The 25,046-nt window shown below is 37.0% G+C and overlaps 1 protein-coding gene across 1 annotated transcript in view; it reads right to left on the bottom strand.

Moving 5' to 3' along the window:
- The window catches only part of DNAH7 (dynein axonemal heavy chain 7), a 284,014-nt gene that overhangs the window by 76,224 nt on the left and 182,744 nt on the right, over positions 1–25,046 (bottom strand). The window contains exons 44-50 of the mRNA XM_024733634.1: positions 21,017–21,889; positions 18,588–18,817; positions 15,405–15,735; positions 13,105–13,451; positions 11,336–11,516; positions 8,737–8,922; positions 3,828–3,991 (exon numbers count right to left, since the gene is read on the bottom strand). Coding sequence (XP_024589402.1) covers positions 3,828–3,991; positions 8,737–8,922; positions 11,336–11,516; positions 13,105–13,451; positions 15,405–15,735; positions 18,588–18,817; positions 21,017–21,889 — 2,312 coding nt within the window. The remainder of the gene's footprint in view (positions 1–3,827; positions 3,992–8,736; positions 8,923–11,335; positions 11,517–13,104; positions 13,452–15,404; positions 15,736–18,587; positions 18,818–21,016; positions 21,890–25,046) is intronic.

Here is a 25,046-nt window from a genome sequence, read left to right as displayed (position 1 = left end):
TTTTTTGCGGTACGCAGGCCTCTCACTGTTGTGGCCCCTCCCGTTTCAGAGCACAGGGTCCGGACGCGCAGGCTCAGCAGCCATGGCTCACGGGCCCAGCCACTCCGCGGCATGTGGGATCCTCCCGGACCGGGGCACGAACCCGTGTCCCCTGCATAGGCAGGCAGACTCTCAACCACTGCGCCACCAGGGAAGCCCCCAAGTTTTGATAGTGTTTGTTCTTTTGCTATTGTCTAGAGAGGATAAATATTTGGTGCTCTTCTGTATTTTTGAAAAATACAGACTTCTAACATGATAATACATGTTCACTGTAGTCTGCAAGGAAGGATGGAATTTGGATATATAGCAGTGGAGCATTTCAAAGAGTTGTGGTATTTTCCTCTTTACACACACACACACACACACACACAATTAGATAAAAACAGACAATGGAAGGGTGGGATGGGGAGAGTGGGAGGGAGGGAGACGCAAGAGGGAAGACATGTGGGAACATATGTATATGTATAGCTGATTCACTTTGTTATAAAGCAGAAACTAACACACCATTGTAAAGCAATTATACCCCAATAAAGATGTTTAAAAAAAAAAAAAACAGACAAAGAAAGTTGGGTGTTCCTCTCAGTTATTACTGTTGCTGAAATAAACCTGATTTATCTGACTCCTATAAAAATGAAAACTTAAAACATTTTTTAAAAGCAGAGTTATATTAGATATAGGTCTGATCTACTTACCAAGTGGTTAAACAATCCCAATACTTTCCCTGTGAAATGTTTAGATAGAATCCAATTACATTGAATGTTATCACTAGCCCTTGAAATTCTGATTAGCTAAGGAAACATCAAGTGTCAGTAGCTCCAAAAGTTAATTATGTTCTAACTTGTCCAAATTTTACATATTCTTCCAGTTCCCTAAATTACTGACTCTTCCCTCAGCTGAGATAGTATGTGAAAAGCATTTAGCACAGGCTCAGGTCCTTAGTAAGTGCTCCATATTAGGTATTATCATTATCAAGCAAGTATCTCTGGGGAAGGAAGAACACACTAGCAAATAAGTACAATACTTATTTCCTACTTAGTAAGGTTGCTACCATAACTTCTTGCTAATGCTTCAACACTTTTACAAACAAATAGCAAACATTTAGGGGTTATGGCTCATTAAAACCATTTTCTACCTCAATCTCTCCTGAAATGGAAGTTTGTCTTGAAAAAGATCACTGAAAGACATGGAATCTTAAAAGCAGAAATATTCATCAACAGTTCCAGTATTATTGAAATATGACTGGACCCAAAAGAAAGGGTACATTTATTTGCTAGAATATAAGAAGTATATCAGCCTCCGCTGGATAAATGGAGTTATAGGAATACATTATAGATGTCCTCCTAGGTAGAACAAAAGTATATAAATTGCAAATCAAAACAATAAAGACATAACTACTACTATGTGGGACATGACCAAGTATATTCACAATTGTCTGGGAAGATCAAAGCTTTCTTTTCTGAGAGGGAAACAATAGCAACAACAACAACAAAATTGGACTACTATTTTAGCTGAAGCTAATTGGTCCAGCTGGACAAAAGTAAAAGGTGGACTTCTTTTTCTATTGAAATTTTTAAAATAAAATTTTATTATCATTAATTATTATTATTTGTACAATATTATATTTTGACTTCTACAGCACGCCCACCACCGAAGGTTTAGTTTCCATTCATTACCAGATCTTTGATCCCCTTTACCCATTTCCCCCTCCTCCCACACCCCCATCCCCTCCCCTCTGGTAACTACTACTCTGCTCTCTGTATCTACATGTTTGCTTTGTTTTGTTTATTATTTATCCATCTATCTATTTATTTAATATTTCACATTGGAGCGAAAGCATACAGTATTTGTCTTTTTCCATCTGACTTATTTCCTTAGCATAACACCCTCAAGGTCCATCCATGTTGTTACGAGTGGCAAGATTTCATCTTTTTTATGGCTGAGTAGTATTTCATCTCACATATACACCACATCTTTAGCCCTTCATCTGTTGAGAGACATTTGGGTTACTTCCATATTGTTGGATAGTATAAATAATGCTGTGATGAACATAGGGATGCATATATCTTTTCTAATTAGTGTTTTTGTTTTCTTCAGATAAATACCCAGAAGTGGAATGGCTGGATCATATGGTAGTACTCTTTTTACTTTTTTGAGGAATCTCCATACTGTTCTCCATAGTGGCTGTACCAATGTACATTCCCATCAACAATATATGAGGCTTCCAAAAGATAGACTTCTAAACTTTCAGAAACCTCCCATATTGTCAATGTCCAATGTGTATTCTCGCGTTAAATGTCTACGCAAACTGTTTGCCACCTACTTGTTAAGTATTTAAAAAACGAACTAGCTGCCATCCTATACTTCTTAAAAGGTACTTAAACATCTGTTTTAGTTGCAAACTAATGCACATATTTATCACTTATCTAGATTCTATGATTTTTCTTCCGGATTAATGTAGATTATCAGAGCAAGAGTACCCAGTGCTTAATTTTAGTCCACCAAAGAAAAGCTTGATAATCTCATCTCCCAATCAACAAAATAATTAAATGTAAGTTTAGTTCCCGGAAAAGTTTGTTTTTCTGAGTATGATTTGCTTGATTGAAAAATAAGAACTGTGTGACACAGCTTTTCTTTTTTACCTTGGTTATCGCAAAGCTGTGAGCTTAATTCAGGACCCAACTGCAAGGATTAGCTTGTCTCAAGTACCTAATAGTAACTACCTCTTTAATATCCCTAGGTGGTCTTATCAGATTTTATCCTATTTTATGTTATATTCAAACTGCACATGCTTCAAATCCTTTTAGAATAGTTCAGTAAATAAATGCTATAGAAATCCATATGTCAGGATCATTTGCTGAGCAGTAAAGAAATTTGTTCACCAGAATTTTAATTTGTAGAATAATTTTCATAAATGTTACAAACAAAAAATTTAATAATATGGTTTTTACACATAGTGGTTAATTCCATTTTAAAAAATTTACATGCCTCAACCATTTTTACTTTAAGTACCGTCATATCAATTACTTTTTCAGTAGTAAAGTAACAACTACTCAAAATAGTGATGTAACACAGAACTGAACGTTTCCTGATGGTTTCCCTGTGCTATTTCTAACATGCTAAAACCTCCAAAAAGATTGGCCCAGTGATAGAAGGCCCATAGTAATGTGACCTTGAAAATAACACAATCAATGATCATCCTCACACTAGGACAGAGTGAAGTCCTTGGCTTCTAGGAGGCAACAACTTGAGGAAAGGTAAGGCTGGATGAGCCTCCAGTATCCTCCCGGCCCAATCTCCATGGGATTTATCTACTAACCAGGAGATTCCAGGAACAGCACCACTCTTTTAAAAGCCCCAACCAGCCCAGGACCCAGAAATGTATCCATATCATTTAAGGTGGTTGCACACCCAGCAGGGAGTAAGACATCACCAACACAAACCTATCCCTGCATGTTTCACTAACCTATAATAACAAAACCCTGTGTTTTATGGGAATAAAAAATTTGGACTTCACTTACTTATGGCAGGGCTTTGTTCTATTTGCTAAAAATTGATAAAAAATTAAGCAAAAGTCATCTGGGGTTTTTAGTTTGTTTACTACTGTCCCCAATGCTCAACTACTCTGACATTAGTTGGAGAAGGAAGTGATTATCCATATTTATTTTAGCTAATTAGTTAAGTAAAACATTTTTCAATACTATAAAAGTTTACTAGCTGTGTTAAAAAGGTACACAGATAAATAAATCCACTGACTGATAGAGATCATTTGTGAGAAATATTTTCCTTACGTTATGATGATTCCGTTATCAATAGAAAATGAGTCAGAAGGTAATCCAGCAATATTCCAGGCTCGAATTGTCACTGCTTCTCCCAGAATACTCATAAGGGAATAATCATCTGAGCAGGGGATACCTCTTCCTTTGCACAAATTTGTCCACTCCTTGATTTGGTTCTTTAAGACATACACACAAAGATATAAAAATGAGGTTGGAGGTTACCAAATGGATACCGTGTAAACTCCTCAACTACGCTCTGAGTCTACAAAGCATTGTTGAAACTCTACCTCAAAAATGATTTGTGTTCATCATATTTTTCAAATAAAATCATAATTTAGAAGCTCTACTATGTATTCAAATGAAAATTATATATAATGTTAAGATAAAATTTAGATAGATCACTTACTAGTGAAATCAGAACTTTGTATCTGGAAAAAATAATTGCCAATTATGATTCCAAAGCTTCTGTTGACAAAATACATGGAGATCACCATGTTTTTCTACACATTTTCTTTAAATTATAAATATCAGCACACCTTACTACAATATTGTGGTATAAAAGTAAATCCAATTTGAACCAGTAGGGGACACAAAAAACATTTGTGCCTGGCTCTCACATGTCCTGGGGGAGGGACCACAGCAGGGTTATTAGGCACCAATAAGGATCAGGGCACATACTGGAGTCTTGGATACCCCACCTGGGGCACAGTTTGCTAGGATGCTCAGGAACCAGAAGCGTACTTCAATCTTAGGTTCGCTCAGAAAATCAGAAATCAAGGTCCAAATTGAGGTTATAGATCAAAGGGTTCATAAACAGTGAAAGACATGACTGGAGAGAAAATAGGTTAGAAAGGGGCAAGGAGAAGGTGGATATATGTGGTGTTGATACCAGTCCGTGGGCAAATGAGGATGCCGTGTGTACCAAGTGGAGCTAGCTGAGAGCGCATGGTGGGTACTACCCTCTCCCTCGGGTTCCTGCTGAGTAGGTTGGACCAACACTCCCTTCGGTTTGCACATGAAAGGCTATGACAGTTTGGGGACAGCTGATGATTTTCATGACCTTGATTAGCCGGTTATTCTGTAGAATGCCCCACAGCTGGGTCTGTGTGGTATTCTGTCATAAGTCAATTTAGGTTATGCACCTTTGGCAGGAATATCACAGAAATGATACTGTGTTCTTCTCATTGCATCTCATCAGTGGCACATGATTTCCAACTGTCCATTTATGGATGACATTTTTATTTTGATTAAGGCATTGTCTGCCAGGCTTCTGTCTCATAATTATATGATCTTAGGTATGATTAAAGCTTCCTTGGAAGGTGGGCCATAACACAAAGACACTCCTATAGATGAGAGGCAGAACTCTTTGTTACTTACAGCTCCAAATGAGAGAAAGCTGATACACAGGAGGCTGCACCTGGACACAGAGTAACAGCAAGGTGGAACTGTAGGGGACAGTTTATAAACATCAAGCAGAGTGGGGTGGAGTTAGCTAGGTTTCCAGGGCTTCCTGATGACTGGGTCCTTTGAATAGTTCCACAGGCACCGGGAAGAAGGGGCTGTCCTTGGGTGTTAGGTATATGGGGGCCTCTGGAAGTTGGATATGTGCCTATTGTAACCCAGGACTATTAGAGCCTGAAAAGGGAAATGGTTGGCATGAGGGCTTAGCAAACTGCCCACAGAAGGGAATTCAGAGTTGTTAACCATGATTCAAAACTGAGTTAAGACAGCACACTCATGAGTACTTAATGACTATCATCTGGGTTTTTACTTGGTTTGGTTGTTGGCACCAGGACCGATGGCATGGCTATATAGGGTGGAGGAGAAGGCAGCATTTCCAGTTTGATTCTGGCTCCTACCTAGTACACAGTTCCTATGGGCATGTTTTTGATTTTTCGTTGGCCTGAAGACTTTTGTGGGGAGGTCTGAAGGTTTTCTCAGATACAGCTTGATGCTGGTATGGGCATCGAAGCCAGTGATACGGGGAAGAAGTAGGGAAAATGAAAGCCATAGTTGCTGTGGAATGCTATCTATAGTTGATAGGTGTAGTATGTTATCACAGATGAACTCTGGCAATTATACATCTGTAAGGGTGTAGCAGCAAAGAATAAGTGAAATGAACATGAGGGCCTCTGAACAAGCATCTCAAAAGACAAGCCAAGGATCTTGGCTGGTAATCAGGTGGTAAGATAGTTGGTGGAAATGGAAAACTGACCACTAAGGGTGCCATCTTGGTGAAAGTAACTACCACCACCAAAGCAGTTTTGACTTTGATTATTGGTAGGAAAAGGTCCCTTAGAAAGTTCAAAGTAATTCAACTCCAGGGCTTGTATGTCCTTACAGCTTTGTAGGATTTTGTTTTGGAGATAGGCATGGGCATTACAATCGAATACTGTGGGCCCAGTTATGCTAGGAGAATAGAAATTTTCTACATTTTATTATGAGGAGTGCCAGAAACTCTACAAAGGGGTTGATGAATAATTGACAACTACTCAGACTCAAGCTTAGAGGGAGGGGATCTAGCTACTTACTGCAGGCTCTTGGTATCCAGAGACTTTGATGTTAGGAAAAAACCAAGATTGTTTTAAAGCCTTTTTGTCTTACTTGGGTTTCCCAGTAGCAGACTCTGACATGAAGATTTATCTGAAATGATTTATTAAAGAAGGGATACTAGGAGAAGCAGTATAACGACCAGGAAAAAGCCAGTAAAAGGTGAGAGATCAGCCAAAGTTCTGCACAGGTGGTTACACCTTATTCCTATAGGGGCTGTAAGTTATTCCTTGCGTTTGTTCCAACCAGAGGAAGGGAGACGGAACTTCAAGCTCTCACCTCTGTCAGTCTTTCATTGAGGTCAGCCTCAGAGGGCAGTAAATTCCCAGCCAATTTTAGCTCTCCAAGCACTGTGCAAAGTGAGTTCTAAGAATCCAAGGGAAGTCTACCAAAAAAGCCACAGGTGCTGGTTGTTGAACGTGAACGCACAGGAAACCAGGTGGGGATCTGGGCAGAGCACTGAAGTTGCCACTATTACCCTCGTGCTTAGAATCGAATGGGAAACTTGATGGGGCGTAAACTACCAGCTGCCCTGACCCAGGAGAAATAGATAAAAGAGATGATTACAGAGCAGGATTCAGAGAATGAATTCAAAGGAAGGAACAATGACGTTAGAGATTAGTTAAGTAAAAGCCTAGGTTGCTACAGTAAAGCAAGGAAGGGATACAATTGCCTTCAAGTCTTCTTAGATGGGACGGGATAAGGTGTCCTCTTGAATCAGGGGTGGGGACAGTGCACAGAAGTTCACAGAAGGAGTTATGAGCTTTGCTTGGAGCTTGTGTCTAGTTTAGTGTTGCTTTGCTTCTGTCCATAAATTTCAAGGTCTCAGTTCAAGCCTCAATGCTTCCTTGAAGCGTTTGTGTAGTGGTCTAACTGGCAGCCCCCATTCTGGTGGAAGCAGGTGACCGGGGAGTCAAGCAAGATGCAGTGCTTTGGAAGGAGTCGTCAGAGAGGGCTGGGTTGGGAGGAGTGGCCCTGGCTGGTGACTTCCAGCACGGCACTGGAATGCTCAACAGGAGCCAGTGCAGACACCCGGGGGTATGTTGGGAACCAGCAGAGGAGTGTAGGAGGCTCTGCAGGTACCACTTCCATCCTTCCAAGTTGACATTGAAGAGTAGAAAGAGGGCTAAATTAGGATTCAGGTGACAACAAGTCTCATTTCTGCTCTGTCATTAACCAGCTGTGTGGTTCTGAGCAGTTTTCTTAATCTTCATAAGCCTCAGTCTCTGAAAATGTCAAGCAAACAAGTCTATGACTAGGTAAATAGTGTCATGTTAAAAGTTAATTATCTGAACTACAAGATGTCAATGCCATAACTGCAAACAGTCATTCAGACACAAATGAAGACAGAAAGCTAAGAAGAATATGAAAGTCATGCACCAGGACAAGGGCTACCAGAACCAAAAGATAAAGACAGAAGCATGATCAATGTGAGGATTTTAAACTAGTTTGGTTAAAAGCAAACAAGCAAACCAAAACAGTGGCCACCAAGAATCAACCCTACTTAAGCGAAAGCCCTGAATTCAAGTGAAGCTCAACTGAGACCACGGGCAAAGCGAATGCTTTGTAAAACTTGATAAAGCCACACACAGAAGTGGGTTTTCATTTACTCTTTCTCTCCTCCGTTGACACCAGAAGCTATTGGCAAATGTTTCAAATTTCTCTCTTCTCTTTATTTTCACTGCCTTCTTCTCCTTTTAAGTTTTCTAAATCTCTCCTCCTGCTTTGACAGGGCCATGTCCTGGGTTGTACTCCTAGAGAGAGCTGAAAAATGTGCTGGGTGTCATTGAGAAAGGGACTGAACAGTGGAACAAAAAAGCTGGGAGAAGAAGTAGGGGTTAGGAGTTGGATCAAGGAGGCAGAATCCGTCAAAGGGGTGGGAATTCGAAGCATGGAACCTGCTATTTATTTTCTTAGGAAAGAAGTCACTTATCAATTGGGTTTTAGGTAGGTTCATCTTTTCCTCCCATAAAGTTTCAGTTTCTCAAGTCATTTGGAAATGATTTATTATTGAGATTCATAGAGAGTAGTTGACTAAACAGCCCCCAGCCCCCCAAAATATCCCGATACCTTTATACTTGTTTGAGAACTGAAATTTTATCATTAGAGCCTACCATTTCACATTACATTCTAAAGTAGATCTTTTTGTTTCTAAAACAATTAGAAGAGTATTTGATACAGCACTTTTTTGGCTACCAAGTTAATTTATTGAATAATTAAAATACACAACTAGAAATCACTTGAAAACATTTTTCTACCTCGTACTTACCAAAAAATCCAAACAAACAAACAAACAAAAAACCCCAAGATTAATGTTGATTGTAATGGGAGGGTCAGGAAGAGACCCTAGAGGTCGATGAGTACTCCCTACCTGTCGATAGTTAGATGTAAAGGCTCCGAGGTAAGCGACGACCCCTGAGGAAATGAGGATGTCCCCTGTCAGGTTGATGTACAGCTGCCCCAGCTCCAGAGCTGTTTGGCTCCAGCGAGTTTTCTCACCCCCAAGGCCTCCGATCAACTTTTCAGCTCGTTCTAGCTTTTTGCTACACAGGTCAACCTCAAAAATAAAAGTAAACTTTTATCAACAACTACAAGGAGAATAAGTTAAAAAATTATTTAAATTTCAGCAAGATTTTACCCTGAGGGATAAAGTTTTACATTACAAACACGCCTGGAATTTATTTTTTTTAACATTCTAAAAGAAAAATGTGCAATATCTAACTATGAAGACCGGCAAGTCCATGACCTTTTAGAACATTTTTCATGATAAAGTGTGTACTTTAATATAATTTGTGAAATTTGTAACAGATATTTATCATATAACGCAAAGAATAGCTCTATTAAAGGAAATGAGCTACCGTATGAGACACTGGAAGTTAATTAAGTAATAAAGGACATCCTCTTGCAAATATAGACGTTTCCCCTCCATTTTAATAATCTAAATGCATTTTATTTTAAATATTCTATGAACGTTTTCCCCTCATTTAACTTGTGTTTGATTTAATGATCATTTTAAAGGTTAAATGTTTAAAAGTTTTAATAATTTATGCTTACTTACAAAGCACAATTTTCAAGTTGTTAAATTGTGTCAACCTACTCAGACACTTGCAATTAACCTTAAATTAGGACATCAATCAATAGTTGACAGCCTACTTTGTGCAGAAGATTGTCAACCAGGTTTGATTATACATAATTAAGCAATGTTATTTTTAAAAAAGAGGAAGGGTAATTATGAATATGGCAAACTTTGGGAAAAGCTATTTCAACCCATGCAATAGCAATATTCCAACAGAATACCTGAATTATTTTGATTAATTTTAAATGACTTAGCATCATTATTCTTAGAAGATGACAAGATTAAGTAAAGGTTATCTTAAAGTTCAAAATGAAATAATTTACATGAACAGAAGTAAATAATTGATAAAAGCAGAGACAGATTATTTTGGAATAAGAATTTGTCTTATACTTTTTCTTATGCTATTAATATTTATATTAAATAAATGCTTTTAGATTAAAAGATATAAAATACTGTATCAGTTTATCTAAAGATAGGTTTAAAAAAAGCAGAAGGTATGTAATTGGTAATATTTTTGATACTTCCTAAATAAAAACCTTTCTCTCTTAATTTTCCCTCCTTTAATATCTTTTGCTTCCTAGTTTCTTTCTTCACCCATTCTTCTTTCAACAGTATTAAAATGTTGAATCAGGTCTTGGACTATAATAAAGTTGCCATCAGGAGCCACCAAGTAAAAATATTTTAGCCAAAATTTCTCTTCCAAAAGTAGATCTTTAATACACATATATGCATGCATTCAATTTACATTACCATAATTTTCCAACATTTTATTATGAAAAGTTATTTCAAACATACAACACAGTTGAAAAATGTTTACAGTAAGCAAACACATACCCATTTTTTAGTTATATTATTTAAACTAAAACTGATCACTTGGAACCCATGCCTAATAATAGGTCACATTTTTAAGATTAGCACAATGTCACATATTGCACAAATACAGAATTTGTGCACATATCCTACAGAAAGAAGCAGTCTAGTACAGTGAGAAAGAGCATAGCTATTAGAGTCAGACTGCCTGGGTTTGGATCTTAGCTTAGAAGCTGCATTGACCATGAGTAAGTTGCTTAACTTTTCTGTGTTTCAGTTATTACAAAATGGTTCAAAAAGATTACCTCCCTCAGAAAGCTTTTGTGAGAATCAATGAGATAATATACATTGCTCTCAGAACAACAGTGCCTTGCATATAAGCACGCAATAAATGTTAACTGTTATAAAATGTTTTCACTTTTTTCTGGAACATAATCAGACACTAGCAATTAATTTTTGCAAATGGTATCACTATCGAAGAGCAGTGATTTTAGTCTTAAAAACATTTTCAGTGGACACACTGTGGTTCTGGGTATTGAGTTCTAATCTCAGCTCTGCCATTCACTCTTTTTTTAAAAAAAATAATTTTTATTGGAGTATAGTTGATTAACAATGTTGTGTTAGTTTCAGGTGTACAGCAAAGAAAATCAGTTATTAACTCTTATATAAGTCACTTAACACTAAGTCACTTAACATTTTGGTTCTCCATTTTCTCACTTATAATGAAGAATGATGTAAATCATCTAGCTCAATATTCTAGTAATCTGCAACAGAGATTATTGACAATTTTTTTCTTTTTGTGGGGTAAAGAGCCAGAAGGTAAATATTTTAGGCTCTGTGGACCAAGAGGCAAAAATGAGGATATTATATAGGTACTTATATAATCAATCATTTAAAAATGTCAAAACCATTATTAGCTTGTGGGCTGTACAAAAACTGACAATGGTGGACTTGGCCTGTGGTCCACTGTTTGCCAACCACTGACCAGGAAGAAAATAGGATTGCTGTGTTTGTGCCAGCATGAACATCATTTTTATTTAGAATAATTGAGGATTTGCCCATATTTGTCTGTATTATCCTATACCTGGTTTTCCAAGTCAGCCTTCTTTTGTTTATTTAGTTCGAGTGTGTCCTGAAGCTTGGTCAGCTTGTCCTGAACTTCCCGAAGCACTGACTGCTTCTTTCTGAGACCATCCATGGCAATTTTAAGCTCCCCTTCAGCTGCAGCCAGTTTTATCTTTTTGGGAGCTACTATTTTTGCCACTCTGCCAAAAGTAAAATTGGAAAATTAAATACATGTTTAATATTCTAGTGTACTTTCTATCACTGAATTTACTTTTCTAATATCCTTACTATAACTCAAAACACATCTTCATGTATAACCTATACTGATTTCTATATTTTATATTTCATTTAGGAATCAGTCAAATCTGATCTCAGCACATAAAACATGACTATTAAAATAGATATCAAATACACATAATGTTTTCAAATAAGTAATTTTTTTACCCAAAATAAAATATTCAGTTGTCACCAATGTCAATTTCGGTGATTTTGGAAAAGGAGAATAAGCATATACATGTAAAATAGAGGAGTGTTTGTGGAAACTAGCCTAATTCGTTAAGGCTTAATTATGATGAGAAGAAGGGTATTTTATTTACATCATTTTACTCTTTCATTTTTTTTTCAAGGAACTCTTTCATTTTTAAAAAATATTTATTTTAAATAATTAAATGGGTTATTTTATTTTCATCTCAAAATAGTTAAAATGATTTTGTGTGTGTCCGCCCACTTCCTCAGTTCCCCAACTCTTTTTTTTCTCTTCCAGTTTTATTAAATACATCTAAGAATGACACTCCTGTCTTTATATTGTACTTTTCTCAAATTTCAGAATATATCCATAACTAAAACCAGCTAGCTTATAAATATGTATGTTGGTAATAAAAGGGATTATGTAGGAAAAAGGATGGATCTAAATTCTTTTATCTGGAAAATGGAATTAAGTCATGTTATATTTCTAAATAAATGATAAAACATTAAATTAAAATTTATCATTAACATAATATATCATGGTCCAAAATATACATAGCCTGTAATATATACGTACAATGATTCAAACTGTTTATGAGTTTGAAAGACATCCAGTAATAGTTCCTGTTTTGAAGAAATAACCAAAATTTTTTACTCTGTTTTGTATATAAGTATTTCTCATACAATCATCAAAAAAGGCTATTTGTCTAAACAAAGAATAAATGTTAAGGGTGGTTTTCAAAATGTGGTCCAAGACATGTCCCCTCCCCTTCAGGGACTCCGAGAGGTCCTCCTTGTGCAACTAAACATCTGTGTGAGGCTGCATTTTCCTCATATACTTCAATCAAAACAATATATCCCACAACAGATTGAATGAAGAAGCAGATCTGAGAGTCAAGCTGTCTTTTAAAGCACACAGTAAAGAGATGTGCAAAAATATGAAACACCACCGCTTTTCTCACAACTTTTTTTGAAAATGTGGATGAAAAAAAAGTTACTTATGTAAACGTGGAGTTTTTTATTGCTATTTAAAAATGAGGTAAATATTTTTTTTAATTCTCAGTTTTAATTTCTAATATGGTAGATAAAAAAGGTTTTGGGGTCTGCAATAATTTTTAAGAATATAAAGGGTTCCTGAGTCCAAAAAGTTGAAGTATCATTGTATTTAGTTGGTATAGTCTTGCCTCCAGTAAATATGTCATATAACAGGCATTAGACAGGATTTTCTGAGGACCCTCTCACCTATGTAGCTCTTTATATTATTTAAGTGGCCAAACCTGAAAATAAAACACACCAGTTCATTTTCTTTTTGTTAGTACTTACTTGTCATATGAATCCATTGCTATGACCCATTTGCACAGACCTTCGGCTGCTGTGGAAGCATTTCTAATCTTTTCTGGAACAAAATCTGGATTTGGAATATAATTTTTTCTTATGATGTTCATGTAAGCTGGAGGAATATTGTCCTTGTCATATTCATGAAGTGACTGTAGAAATCGAATGTCACCAAGAAGTCTTTTGGCGGGACCCCAGAAATCCTCAATTTTTTTCCCTGAACCCGTTGGGTCAGGGATTTTGTCAGCTTTGATGCCTTTCAAGATGCATACAGCTTCCATAACAAGCTTGACACCAGCGGGAGGACTCTTCATGGATTTTACCACTGTAATGTCCTTGAAATAATAACATGCTATTATTAAAAAAGAATTGTTTACATATGACTTGTAATCCGTTCCTATTTTCAAACTAAGTCATAAGATAGAAACTCACCGTTCATTAGGTAGAAATGGTGAAAGTGATAGAATTGTGTCAAGAAGTGTTGAGAAGTTTATCCCAAAGGAAAAGTTACAGACAAAAAAGAGTAACGGGAAGATACCCTATATGAGATTACTTATGACATGAAATCTACTTCAAAGACACAAGAAAGAGAGTTTGGCTGTCACAAAGTAAGAGTTTTGTTGCTTCTGAAAAGCTATAAATGTCATAGATGCAAACAGAAAAACACAGAGAAATTATACATATGAGTGTCTCCTATAAACCGACTATATACAGTTAGCTCTTGTAAACATTTTCCTTTATATTCCTCTATATCTTTTTCATATGTATACGCTATAAACCAGTGTATATGCTGTATTTTAACCAATGGAATCATAGTATACTTAACATACACGCTGTTTTAAAATCTGTTCTATTTCAATCACAATACATAGCGAACATCCGCTCATGCTAGTAAACATTTGCATCATTTTTAATGGCTGTATAGATAGCCTTCCAATGCGTAGATAAGAACCATAATTCTCATACCCTATCTGTGCCTTTTTCTCTTTTTTACTATTACAGTTGCCGTATTGAATTAAAGTCTTAATGTCTTTTATTGTTTTAAAGCTTTTGACAAATACTGACAAACTGTCCTCCAGAAAGCAGAAGGGTGCCTGCTGCTTTACTACCTACACCCTTAGCAACACTGGTAGGCATTCTGACAGGCCAAAGAAATTTTATTTTGATCTGTATTTCTTTAAATACAAATAAGGAATGATATGTTTATTGACACTTTGTATTCATATGTTTATTGACTATTTGTATTTCCTCCTTTGTGAATTAGTACTTCTTTATACCATTTACTATCTTATCTTAAAGCTTGTTATTGATTTGTAAGAGCTTTTCACATAGAAGCATATTAATATCTTGTTTACCATATAGTTGAAAAGTTTTTCCTCAGCGTTTCTAAAGTTCTGTCCATGGTGTTTATATCAAACAAAATGTGTTGGTTTTTAGGTACTAAAATTCAGTACTTTAAAAAATTTTTATTATTTATGAAAAATACAAAAGAGAGCATATACATTACGAACAATATTGCTTACTGTTTTTTTGTTCCTGATTTCTTATACCAAAGAAACCCTAGGTTCTAGTTTACATTCCAAGATTATTAACATCTGACCCACATTTTCAACCATTTTTATAGTAATATAACTACTTATATTTAAATTTCAATCTGAAATCTATTTTGGAGTAAGGTGTGACGAAAGGATCTAACACTTTCTCCCTTACCTCACCCAAAAGTTTAGCCAAGATTCCCAACACTATTTATTTTTTAAAATTCATCTTTATCTTTCTTAATTGAAATATTCACTTTCACACCTTAATTTTTAATAAATTTCAAAGCTTAGACATGCTATTATAAAATATAACATTATAAGCCATATTATGTATCACAAAAAACAACCGAAAAACATTGACATAACACTTTATCATATATACTGTAAGGTATATTCCAATTACAAGTGTCTAAATATGAAATAGGTGCACATAGCATCAAAATATGTACTTGGGTCTTATACCCCTGTTGATTAAAGTTGCTCTGCAAAGTTCCTGAAATAACAGTTGTTGTACGGTTGTTTAGAACATTTGGAAGCTTGCTTCTTTTTCAAAATTGTCTTAGTCATGCATGTTCATTTCTTTTTTTCCAGGTGAATGAGGGAATCTTTTTGCCAATTTGAAAATGATTTCAATCGCATTAAATGTGGAGACTAATTTGGAAAGACAGACTAGATTGTAGCACACAATATTAAGTACTTTCTTAAGCTATGATGATGCGTCTCCCAGCAAGCCTGTGGCTGTGCTCTTACCTGTGCAGTGAGAGTGTCAAGGGCAGCTAGAGCTGACTCTAGTATGGGCAAGGCCCCTGCCAGGTCAGCATCACATTCATCTTTGATGGCTTTGGCAGCCATAGCTTGTTCATTTGCTATTGTTTCATCAGCTTTCACTATTTTTTCAGTTTTGGCAACTTCTACAGACTCCCTCTCAATGATCATCATCATTTCATCAACCTCTTTGCTAGCAACTTTTAATTGAGGATGTAGAGCCTCTAACTCGAATTGCATTGTGGCTACTTGAGATGCAGCAGAATCCAGTTTATCCAAACCCACTTCGTACCTCTTTTTCATTTTCATTACTTCACTGAAAGCAAAGATAAAACAAGGTTAGCTGTCAGGCTCTAGCTCCTCCTTCAAGGAAAAAAATTAAGTGTTCTTGAGCTTTTCAGGCTTGTTCAAGGCATAACTAAAGAAGTGGACCTACTGTATAGCACAGGGAACTATATTCAGTATCTTATAAATAACCTATAATGGAAGAGAATCTGAAAAGTTATAAATATATATAACCGAATCGCTTTGCTTAATACCTGAAACTGACACATTGCAAATCAGGTATACTTCAACTTTAAAAAAGTGGTCTGAAAGTTTTTCACATATATTAACAATTTTGTGAAAAATATAAACTCTAGAACTTTAGATTGTGTGCAATTAAAAGTAGACAGTATGTCTAGGGATTTTTTGTATTTCTAGTACCTGACACAATATCTAGGCATATAACAAATTCAAAAGATAAATACACTAAGTATAAGTCAAGGAACCTCCTTATACCAAGATGAACGATGTGCCTCTATAATTAGTCACCTTGGGAAGTTTATTCCAACAACATTATTGTTCCTTAAAATCTTTTTATAATCAGTTATTTTAAATAGACTTCAGTGCCCAAAATATATTATTTTGAATGCTGCCAAATGTGGCATATAATTTTAAGGTGTGTTAAGTATCTTGAAATAGGAATTTTTAAATTTAAGATAAAAGTGGCCAATAGAGAATAAAGCTCAACACTTTTTTGGTGCTCGGACTGTCAACCACTGCGCCACCAGGGAAGCCCAAAATAATGTAATATTTTAACATACTTTAAATTTTTATCTGCATTCATATGTGTTCTAGAGATAATTATACATTATGAGTAGAGAAAACGCTTCTTTATAATTTGTTTCATTTTAAATATTTGAGATGCCATAATGTCTCAAAGTAAAGGGTGACACATTTTAGAAATTCTCTTCAAAAAGTTGGTTGGAGTAGGTAACAAACCAACCTGATAATTGTCTAAAGGTGGAAGCGCACTCTTCAACTGAGTGCTTAACTGGCTTGAGCTGGAAAACTGAAAAGGCTGTCATAGGGAAAAAAAAAAACATTACAAGTCAGGACATGCTACACTTTTGGCATTTGTGATTCCCTCCGAGCAAAACTTGTTACAGCAATGGGAACTGAGGAGACTGGATAGAGGATACCATATTATCTGTGAGTTTGGTTTCAGTGGAACCTGTGTGGAGCAAGCACTGGAAAGGTCTCACTCCTGCCAACATGAAGCAGTTTCAGTGTGGTGGTTCATCCCACATGATGCTTTGCTGGCTAAAACACTGGTTTCTTGGCAGGGAACCTGATAACTTGCTTCGAGGTTACAGTACTACCTGGCTATAAGGAGATCTAAAGACTTTAGCTATTAAAGGAAGAATAACTACAGGGTGGGAATTCTAGTTGAGGTAAAGGAGAACATTTCTAAAAAGAGGAAAGTTGAAAGGCCAACAAGAATATCTAAAAATGTCTAGAAAACTATTACTTTCAAACTTTCTCTAAGTTTGTATATCATGTTTATAATCTTTCTTCCAGTTAGGATGGCCTTAAATACTGTGAGCATATAATCAAACAGAAAGATGAGTGATACCCCCAAATTAATCAGACTCCCCAAGTGGTTTTGATCTCCCTGGATGGGAAAATATGGGGGGAAAAAGCAAGATTCCATTAGGTTAAAGATCCTAAGATCTACATGGAAAGAAATAATAAAATGACAGCCAAAGAAATAGCAAAATTCAGTTAAGTCGTGTAGCAGCCTTGGGTGGGACTTGCAGATTTCACTAGGTAGATGGGAAAAATACCATTGGTATGATTCAACACGGGGTATGTGCCATGATGAATAGGAAAGCTATGACACTCCTGCTGTGGAAGGCATTACAAAAGTCACTATAAATGCGGCTAAGGAGTTTCCCAGCAGTATCTAGGTAGCATCTTGGACAATACGAGAAAAGGTACTTCAAAATGCCTAAGATAGTGAGTTAGCCATAGGAAGATTTAGAATGAACTATAGTTAATATGCAAAAACTAAACTTATTATTTTTTTTGTCAAGGAATCTGTGCACATTTGGTGTTTTAAGTATTTTTTTAATATTTAGAAGAATTTGGTCAATTAGATGAACAGATCAGCCTTGTACTCCAATATAATTTATGTAATTGATCAACAGAGCTAATTTGTGCTTTGAAGTAAAAAAACTCATTAAGTTTTTAGACAGTAGTCAAATACTGAAAAGAACTTAAGGCTTACCATATGTATAAGTTTAACTTACTAGATTTTAGAAATTATTTAAGTACCTGGGAAAGTTTAGTTTGATAAATCGGACTTCAAGAGGGAAATAAAAATATTAAAAATTACAAATGCAATATAAAAAATTGCTTAAATTCATATAAGTTTATTGATGTTTGTATTGATGTTTTCAAATAAGAGTTTACTTAAAGAAGGAAAGCTGGTTATGTATATTGAGCGGCTGTCTCTGGGTTTCAGCTGTTCAATACCTAAAGAGAAGGTTTATTTATTATCTAATTACTTATTAAAGAAAAATTACTCCCTAGTGTTGCTTACCCAATAGCATTGTCAAAGTATCCTGGAGCCTTACCACAGCTCTGAGTGGCACACCTTCATTCCTTAAACAAATATGATTATGCATTTATCATGTGCTGGGCAATGCCTCTGCACAAAAGAATAAGCCCTGTTCCCTACCCTAAAAGTGTCTGTGGAGTAAATCATTTAATGATGCAACAAAACTCACAGTATATACATATATGAAATAAATCTCTCCCACATCATTGCTATGTCATTTTTGTCCACACAAATGTTTTTAAAACCACCACAGCTTACTTTGAAATAAGAAATTTTGTTTTTACCTCCTTTTCTTTTCCAACAACAGTTTGAAGGTAGAAATTAATTCAAGATAAGAGGTAGGAGTCACATAATTGTATCTTTGAAGTTCAACATAGAAGGATGTCGATAAATCTACAGCAGAAGTGTGAAAGCTTTTACACAACTCAATACAGCCATCTCGTATTTCCTCTGACACTTCAGTGTCTTCCAAGAAGCGGGAGGCAACTGCCTGTAGTGCATCTTCAGGCCAGGACTGAATTTAAGATAAATGCTTTAGCACATGATCCAATCTACTGACAGGAGTTTGTTATTACTGCGGTCCTTCATGGATGGTGGAAATGCAGGGGAAAACATGAGGGATGGGGGGGGGACAGACACTCATGAGGAACCCCCAAGTATTTGACCCCTTATGACAGGGAGCCAGTAACTAATGTGTATAATATTAACCCTTCATGGTTTGTTCAGGGGTTAGAGAAATTGGGCATGAGTATTGCAGGAGCAAGGAAGAGAAAAGGAACTAAATTTATAGAATGTCTATCTTTGTGCACATTCTACTATTATTATCTTGTTTAATTCTCCCAACAATTCTGAGGTAAATGTTACTATCCTTTCCCCTAAACTCCAGAATTAGATCAACAACTACCTCTTTGATTTCTCTTATAACCATCTCAAACTTAACAAGTCTAAAACAGGGTTCTTATCTCCCCCAAAATAGTTGCAGTCCTCCCCAACTTAGTCAATATCTCCACCATACACCCAGTTGCTCAAGCTAGTCATCCTTGATCCCTCTCCTCTTCCTCAATCCTACATCTATCCCAAAAGCAAGTCCTAAAATAGCTTCCAAATCTTTTCCATTCTTTCTATACCCACAACCATCATTGCAGTTCAACTCTCTGTTACCATCTTCCTGGAATTTTCCAACAGCGTCCTAACTGGTCTCCCTGCTTCTGAGCTCTATGCAGCTGCCAGAGTGATCTTATCAAAGGCAAATTAGCTCTTTTCACGCTCTCAATTTACAATCCTTCAAAGACTTCCCAGCACATTCAAAATAAAATCCGGGGCTCCCCTGGTGGCGCAGTGGTTGAGAGTACGCCTGCGGATGCAGGGGACACGGGTTCGTGCCCTGGTCTGGGAGGATCCCACATGCCGCGGAGCGGCTGGGCCCGTGAGCCATGGCCGCTGAGCCTGCGCGTCCGGAGCCTGTGCTCCGCAACGGGAGAGGCCACAACAGTGAGAGGCCCGTGTACCGCAAAAAAAATTAATAATAAAAAAATAATATCCGAAGCCCAACTTGCAAATGTCTACCTGATCTGGCGCTTCCCACCTTTCTGACCTCAGCTCTACGACTTCCCCCTCAGTTACTGTGCCCCTGTCACCCAGATTTTCTCTCACGCTGTTCATTCCTTCTATGTAGCTCCTTGTCTTCACTAATTTATTCTCTTACCAGATCCTCTCAAAACTGGCACTTTTTGTCCTTCATCTTTCCTCGTAAAGGTCACTGATTCAGAAAACCTACATGCTACCCTGTATGATGAATTATTTTTCACTAATTTGCAAGTAAGTAAGCAAACGCAAGGAAAGCAGAAGCCTAGTCTATTTCATTTTCCTATTCACCTCCAGCTTTAGGATAAGACCTGCTACAAAGCAAGAGTTCAATAAATATGTCTTTCGTGAAATAATTAATCTTAGCAGGAAATGGAGGAACAAAGGGGCTATGTAAATTCCCCAAGGTCAAAAATTCTTATGTGTTAGATCTCACTTACAGGATCTCTGCCACAGCTTGCAAACTTCCTACCCCACCCCCTTGTCTGCCCCGCACTTCCCGATACTGAAATTTACTAGAAAAAGTGGTCTCTGGGGCTTTCTTCCTTTTGATGCCCTGTTGGGTTTGCTAATGGAAAGAGGCTGGAAAAAAAAAAGAGGTAGAGGCATTTCTACCCCTCTTCCTTTCTAGCAGAAGCTGAGCTCTAGGTTTTGGGTTCCTGTTCCTATCAGACATTCCTATTTCCTCAGCTCCAAGTTCCAGTAACACTTCTTCCCCTCATTCCCTTCTTTACCCAGCTGTAGTAACATCTTCTTACTACACTCCACCAGTTCCTGCCTGACCATCCCTCTCAAGTTCCTTTAATCCTGCTTACACCTCTATGAACAGTCCCCTCATTCAACTTTCCTCAGTGAGGCCTTCCAGGGTGCTCTCTGCTCCCTGTCAGGAACCTGACTGATACACAACTTTATCCTAAAACTTTCTACAATAAATTGATGTCAATGACTGTATGCACTGGCAATAAGAAGTTATTCTATTATAATGATTTTTGAATTATTTCATAAAATACATTATTATTGATCAGAAAATTCTGCTAAGCTACAATTTGGTGGGGGGCTCTAAAATAAGTCATGCTCATGATGGAGATTCAATATTTCTAGAAGTCTATCTAAATTTACATGACAATACCTGAAACCAGTCAATGGTACAGCAGTTAACAAGAGCAGGGAACTTTCTAAGATGAATCCGAAATGCATCTCCAATGGGACTCATGGCAAGGACAACATGCAGTTGGTTGCGGCAGCGATCAATAAACATGTTGAAAAGAGCTATGGGGCTTCCATCAGTTTGTTTGGTTTTATCCCGTTGGCGATCTAAATGACGCATCTTATCACATATCTCCTGCTTCTCATCCAATGCAAAGAGATTCGGAACCTCCCCAGCATTTAGTAGATTGTTGACATCTTCTAGAAATGACTCCTTTTTAATCTGAGTATCTGTAAACAGGAAGACACCCTGCATCTCCCCTTCTGCACATTTCCTTAAGATCACTTTTAAGTCTTCATGCCACTCAGAATTATCATAGCCCTTGGAGATTTCAACCTGGAAAACTGAAGAATCAGCCATGTGGGCAGCTAATCTGGTGACAGACTGCCTTCCACTCCCTCCAACACCAACCAGAAGAGCATGGCTGCGAGGCTGCTTCAGGATCCTGGAAATTCGGCTGATGTGCTCTATGGCAAATCGGAATAAGACAAGGTTCAGGGTTTTTTTGCTCATATTGTTGTATTCTTCTAGATGAGCTTCTACTATCACCCGGAGAGCATCTACATTTGCAACTTCTCTGTAGTTGGTATCCTCTCTCTTGGGATCATGGAAATCACAAAACATTAAGCTGTGTAGGTCGTCTTCTTCCACCACTCCATCATTATCAAAATCCAAACTTTGAAAAAGCTCATGAAAATTTTCATGCATATAGTTTTTCAAGATTTCTTGAATGTAGTTGATCAGCCAACTTCTGTCTGCATTATCCACAAGGCGATCGTAATACACTCTAAGCACCTGTATAATAATTAAAAAGCAGCTTTAAGAACTGACTCTTCTATTTTTTTAGTTTCATTTCTGTGTTCATCTCAAGTAATATAAAAGGTGCTGTCAAGAAATTTCTATGGGTTTTATTAAAAGCATATCCAAACGAGGACTGGTTCATAATAATATTCACTTTAAATATTAATTTTAACCGTATATAGTTGGAATAATACATAGTTACACTGTTATCAATAAATAAAGGTAAATTGGGGGAACTGAAGTAGATTAAAGATATGCAAAGAGCATTAAAGACTACAGAAGGGAAAAAAGACTAGAGAAGGTAAGGGACTGCATTTGCTGCTCACTCAGATATAGATAACAGAGCTGGGCAGTACTGGTATCTAGGGTTTTGCAACTCCCTTGAAGTGATCTTTTCCTTTTCTCAGCCAGATAACATCTTGAAAATTGTTGTCAAATCAATATATATATATATATTTTTTTAATAAAAGTACATTTTCTAGATAAAGAGGGAAAGTCTTAGGTGGAGGGCAAATTTGTCTTATTTTTGTTGTAAGTAATTGCAGAGGGCAATCTACTAAAATAAATCTCTGCTTATCTGCACATGTTGTGGGACTGCAAAAAGTAGTTAATCAGGCTTGCTACATAAAATAACTATTTCCTCAGAGTGGTATGAATGTCCCTTGGCTGCAGTCTGTTTGGGACTGAACTATGTTCCCCCGCATATTCATATGTTGAAGTCCTAACCCCCTTAATGTGACTGTATTTGGAGAAAGGTCCATTAAGAAGGTAATTAAGGTTAAATGAGCTCATATGGGTGGAGTCCTAATCCTATCCACTGCTGTCCTTACAAGGAAAGGAAGCAACACCAGAGCTCTCACTCTTTCCCTGCAGACACACAGAAGAAAGGCCGTGTGAGGACATAGGGAGGCCCTCTGTGAGCCAGGAAGAGAGCCTTCACCAGAAATCCACACTGACGGCAACTTGATTTTGTATTTTTGGCCTCCAGAGGTGTGAGAAAATAAATTTCTGTTGTTTAAGCTACTCAGTCTGTGGTATTTTTGTTATGGCAGCACTAGTAGACTAATACGCACGAAAATAAGTAATGCATATTTTTGTCAGCAAACTTTCTAACATTAAACCTGTCTGCATCAGCTTCTTCACCTTATAAAATAGAAGTAGTAATACCTGCCTTACAAATCTCACAGATGCATGGCAAAAATGAAATGACAACAAATGTGAAAACACTACAGAACTGAGAAATGTAATTATTACAAACTGTCTTGGAATCAGCCTAATTGTGTTCAAGAGTAATGATTTTATGATTTCTTTCCTTCTGCGAACTTTGGGGTTTGTGCTTTGCGACCACCTAGAGGGGTGGGATAGGGAGGGGGGGAGGGAGGGAGACGCAAGAGGGAAGAGATATGGGAACATATGTATATGTATAACCGATTCACTTTGTTATAAAGCAGAAACCAACACACCATTGTAAAGCAATTATACTCCAATAAAGATGTAAAAAAAAATGAGTAATGATTTTAATGTTTTCACTGCTGTCTGGTTGACATAATAGTGTCATCCTTTTTTCTAACAGCAGTAGCTACACAAATGGTATGACTGAAGCCTCCCACATACTCCCCCCACCCCAGTTCAAAAGCTATTCCTCTATGAGACAATTGAGTTTCCCAACATATGACAATAGTCTCTTCCTCGGATTGAGATACTGAAGACCTCCTCCTTCTTATGAGAAAAAGGAAACTAAGACAACCTCACATATTGGGCATCAGTGTCTAAGCATGAATCAAGTATATTATTATCTAGCTGCAATTTAGCAAGAACCTAAGGCAGTGTTTCTCAGGGACTGTCAACACACATGAATCTAGGGCCCCACTCTGGACCTGCTGACTTAAAAGTTTTGAGGATGGCGACTGGGAAGATCTTTATTTCTTTTTAAAAATTTCCTTACACGAGGCACAAAAATCTTACGTGTACACCTCCAGAAACTTTTACACATATTTACACCCAGGTGACCACCACCAAGATCAAGATATAGAACATTCTCAATACCTTAGCAAGCTCCCTCACTCTCACTTCTGCTGATACCTGCCCTCCTCTCTTCCGTACAGGGGACTATTATTCCATTGCCACCCCTTATAGTTTTAAAAGTTGACACATAAAATTTTCCATTATAAATCTAAATCTTTGCAGGGGAAGTAATTTCTGGCATATTTATATTGTATTTGTGCTTTGAATTCATTTGCCTCAAAGTCTTGATTACAAATTGCTTTAATTGGTACATAATTTACACATCATAAAATTCACTCTTTTAAAGCATACGATTCAATGGTTTTTGTAGAATAGTCACATAGTTGTGCAGTCATCACCACCATCTAATTCTACATCTTTCTCATCACCCCAAAAAGAAACCCTGTACCCATTAGCAGTCACTTATTATTATCCACACCGCATATGCCGCCACAGCCCCTGGCAACCAGTAATCTCCTTTCTGTCACTATGGATTTGCTTACTCTGGACATTTCATATAAATGGGAAAATATTATATGTGGCCTTTTGTGTCTAGCTTCTTTCACTTAGTGTAATGTTTTCTAGGTTTATCCATGTTGTAGCGTGTATCACTATTTCTTTTTATGGCTGAATAGAGTTCCACCGTGTGTATATAAACACACACACACACACACACACACACACCACATTTTGTTTGTCCATTCATCAGCTAATGTATAGTTGAGTTGTTTCCACTTTTGGCTATTATGAATACTTCTGCTAACACTCATGTACAAGTTTTTGTGTATACCTATGTTTTCACTTCTCTTGGGTATATAGCTTGGAGTGGAATTTCTGGGTCATATGGTAACTCTATGTTTAACATTTCGAGGAACTACCAAACTGTTTTCCAAAGCAGCTGCACCATATAATATTCCCACAAGCGATGTTATTATCCAGTTGTTCTTTTTTTAATTACAGCCATCCTATTGGGTGTTAGGGGGTACTTCACTGTGACCTTGATTTGTGTTTCCCTAATTACTAGTGACGTTAAACATTGTTTCATGTACCTATTGGCCATTTGTATATCGTCTTTGGAGAAATGTCTATTCAAATTCTCTCTCCACTTCTGAAATAGGTTATTCATCTTTCACTATTGCTTTGTAAT

Source organism: Neophocaena asiaeorientalis, unplaced genomic scaffold (assembly GCF_003031525.2).
Source record: "Neophocaena asiaeorientalis asiaeorientalis breed wild unplaced genomic scaffold, Neophocaena_asiaeorientalis_V1.1 scaffold24, whole genome shotgun sequence".
NCBI classification, from domain to species: domain Eukaryota; kingdom Metazoa; phylum Chordata; class Mammalia; order Artiodactyla; family Phocoenidae; genus Neophocaena; species Neophocaena asiaeorientalis.
The sequence above is the reverse complement of the archived record's forward strand: the minus strand, read 5'-3'. Positions and strand labels throughout refer to the sequence as shown.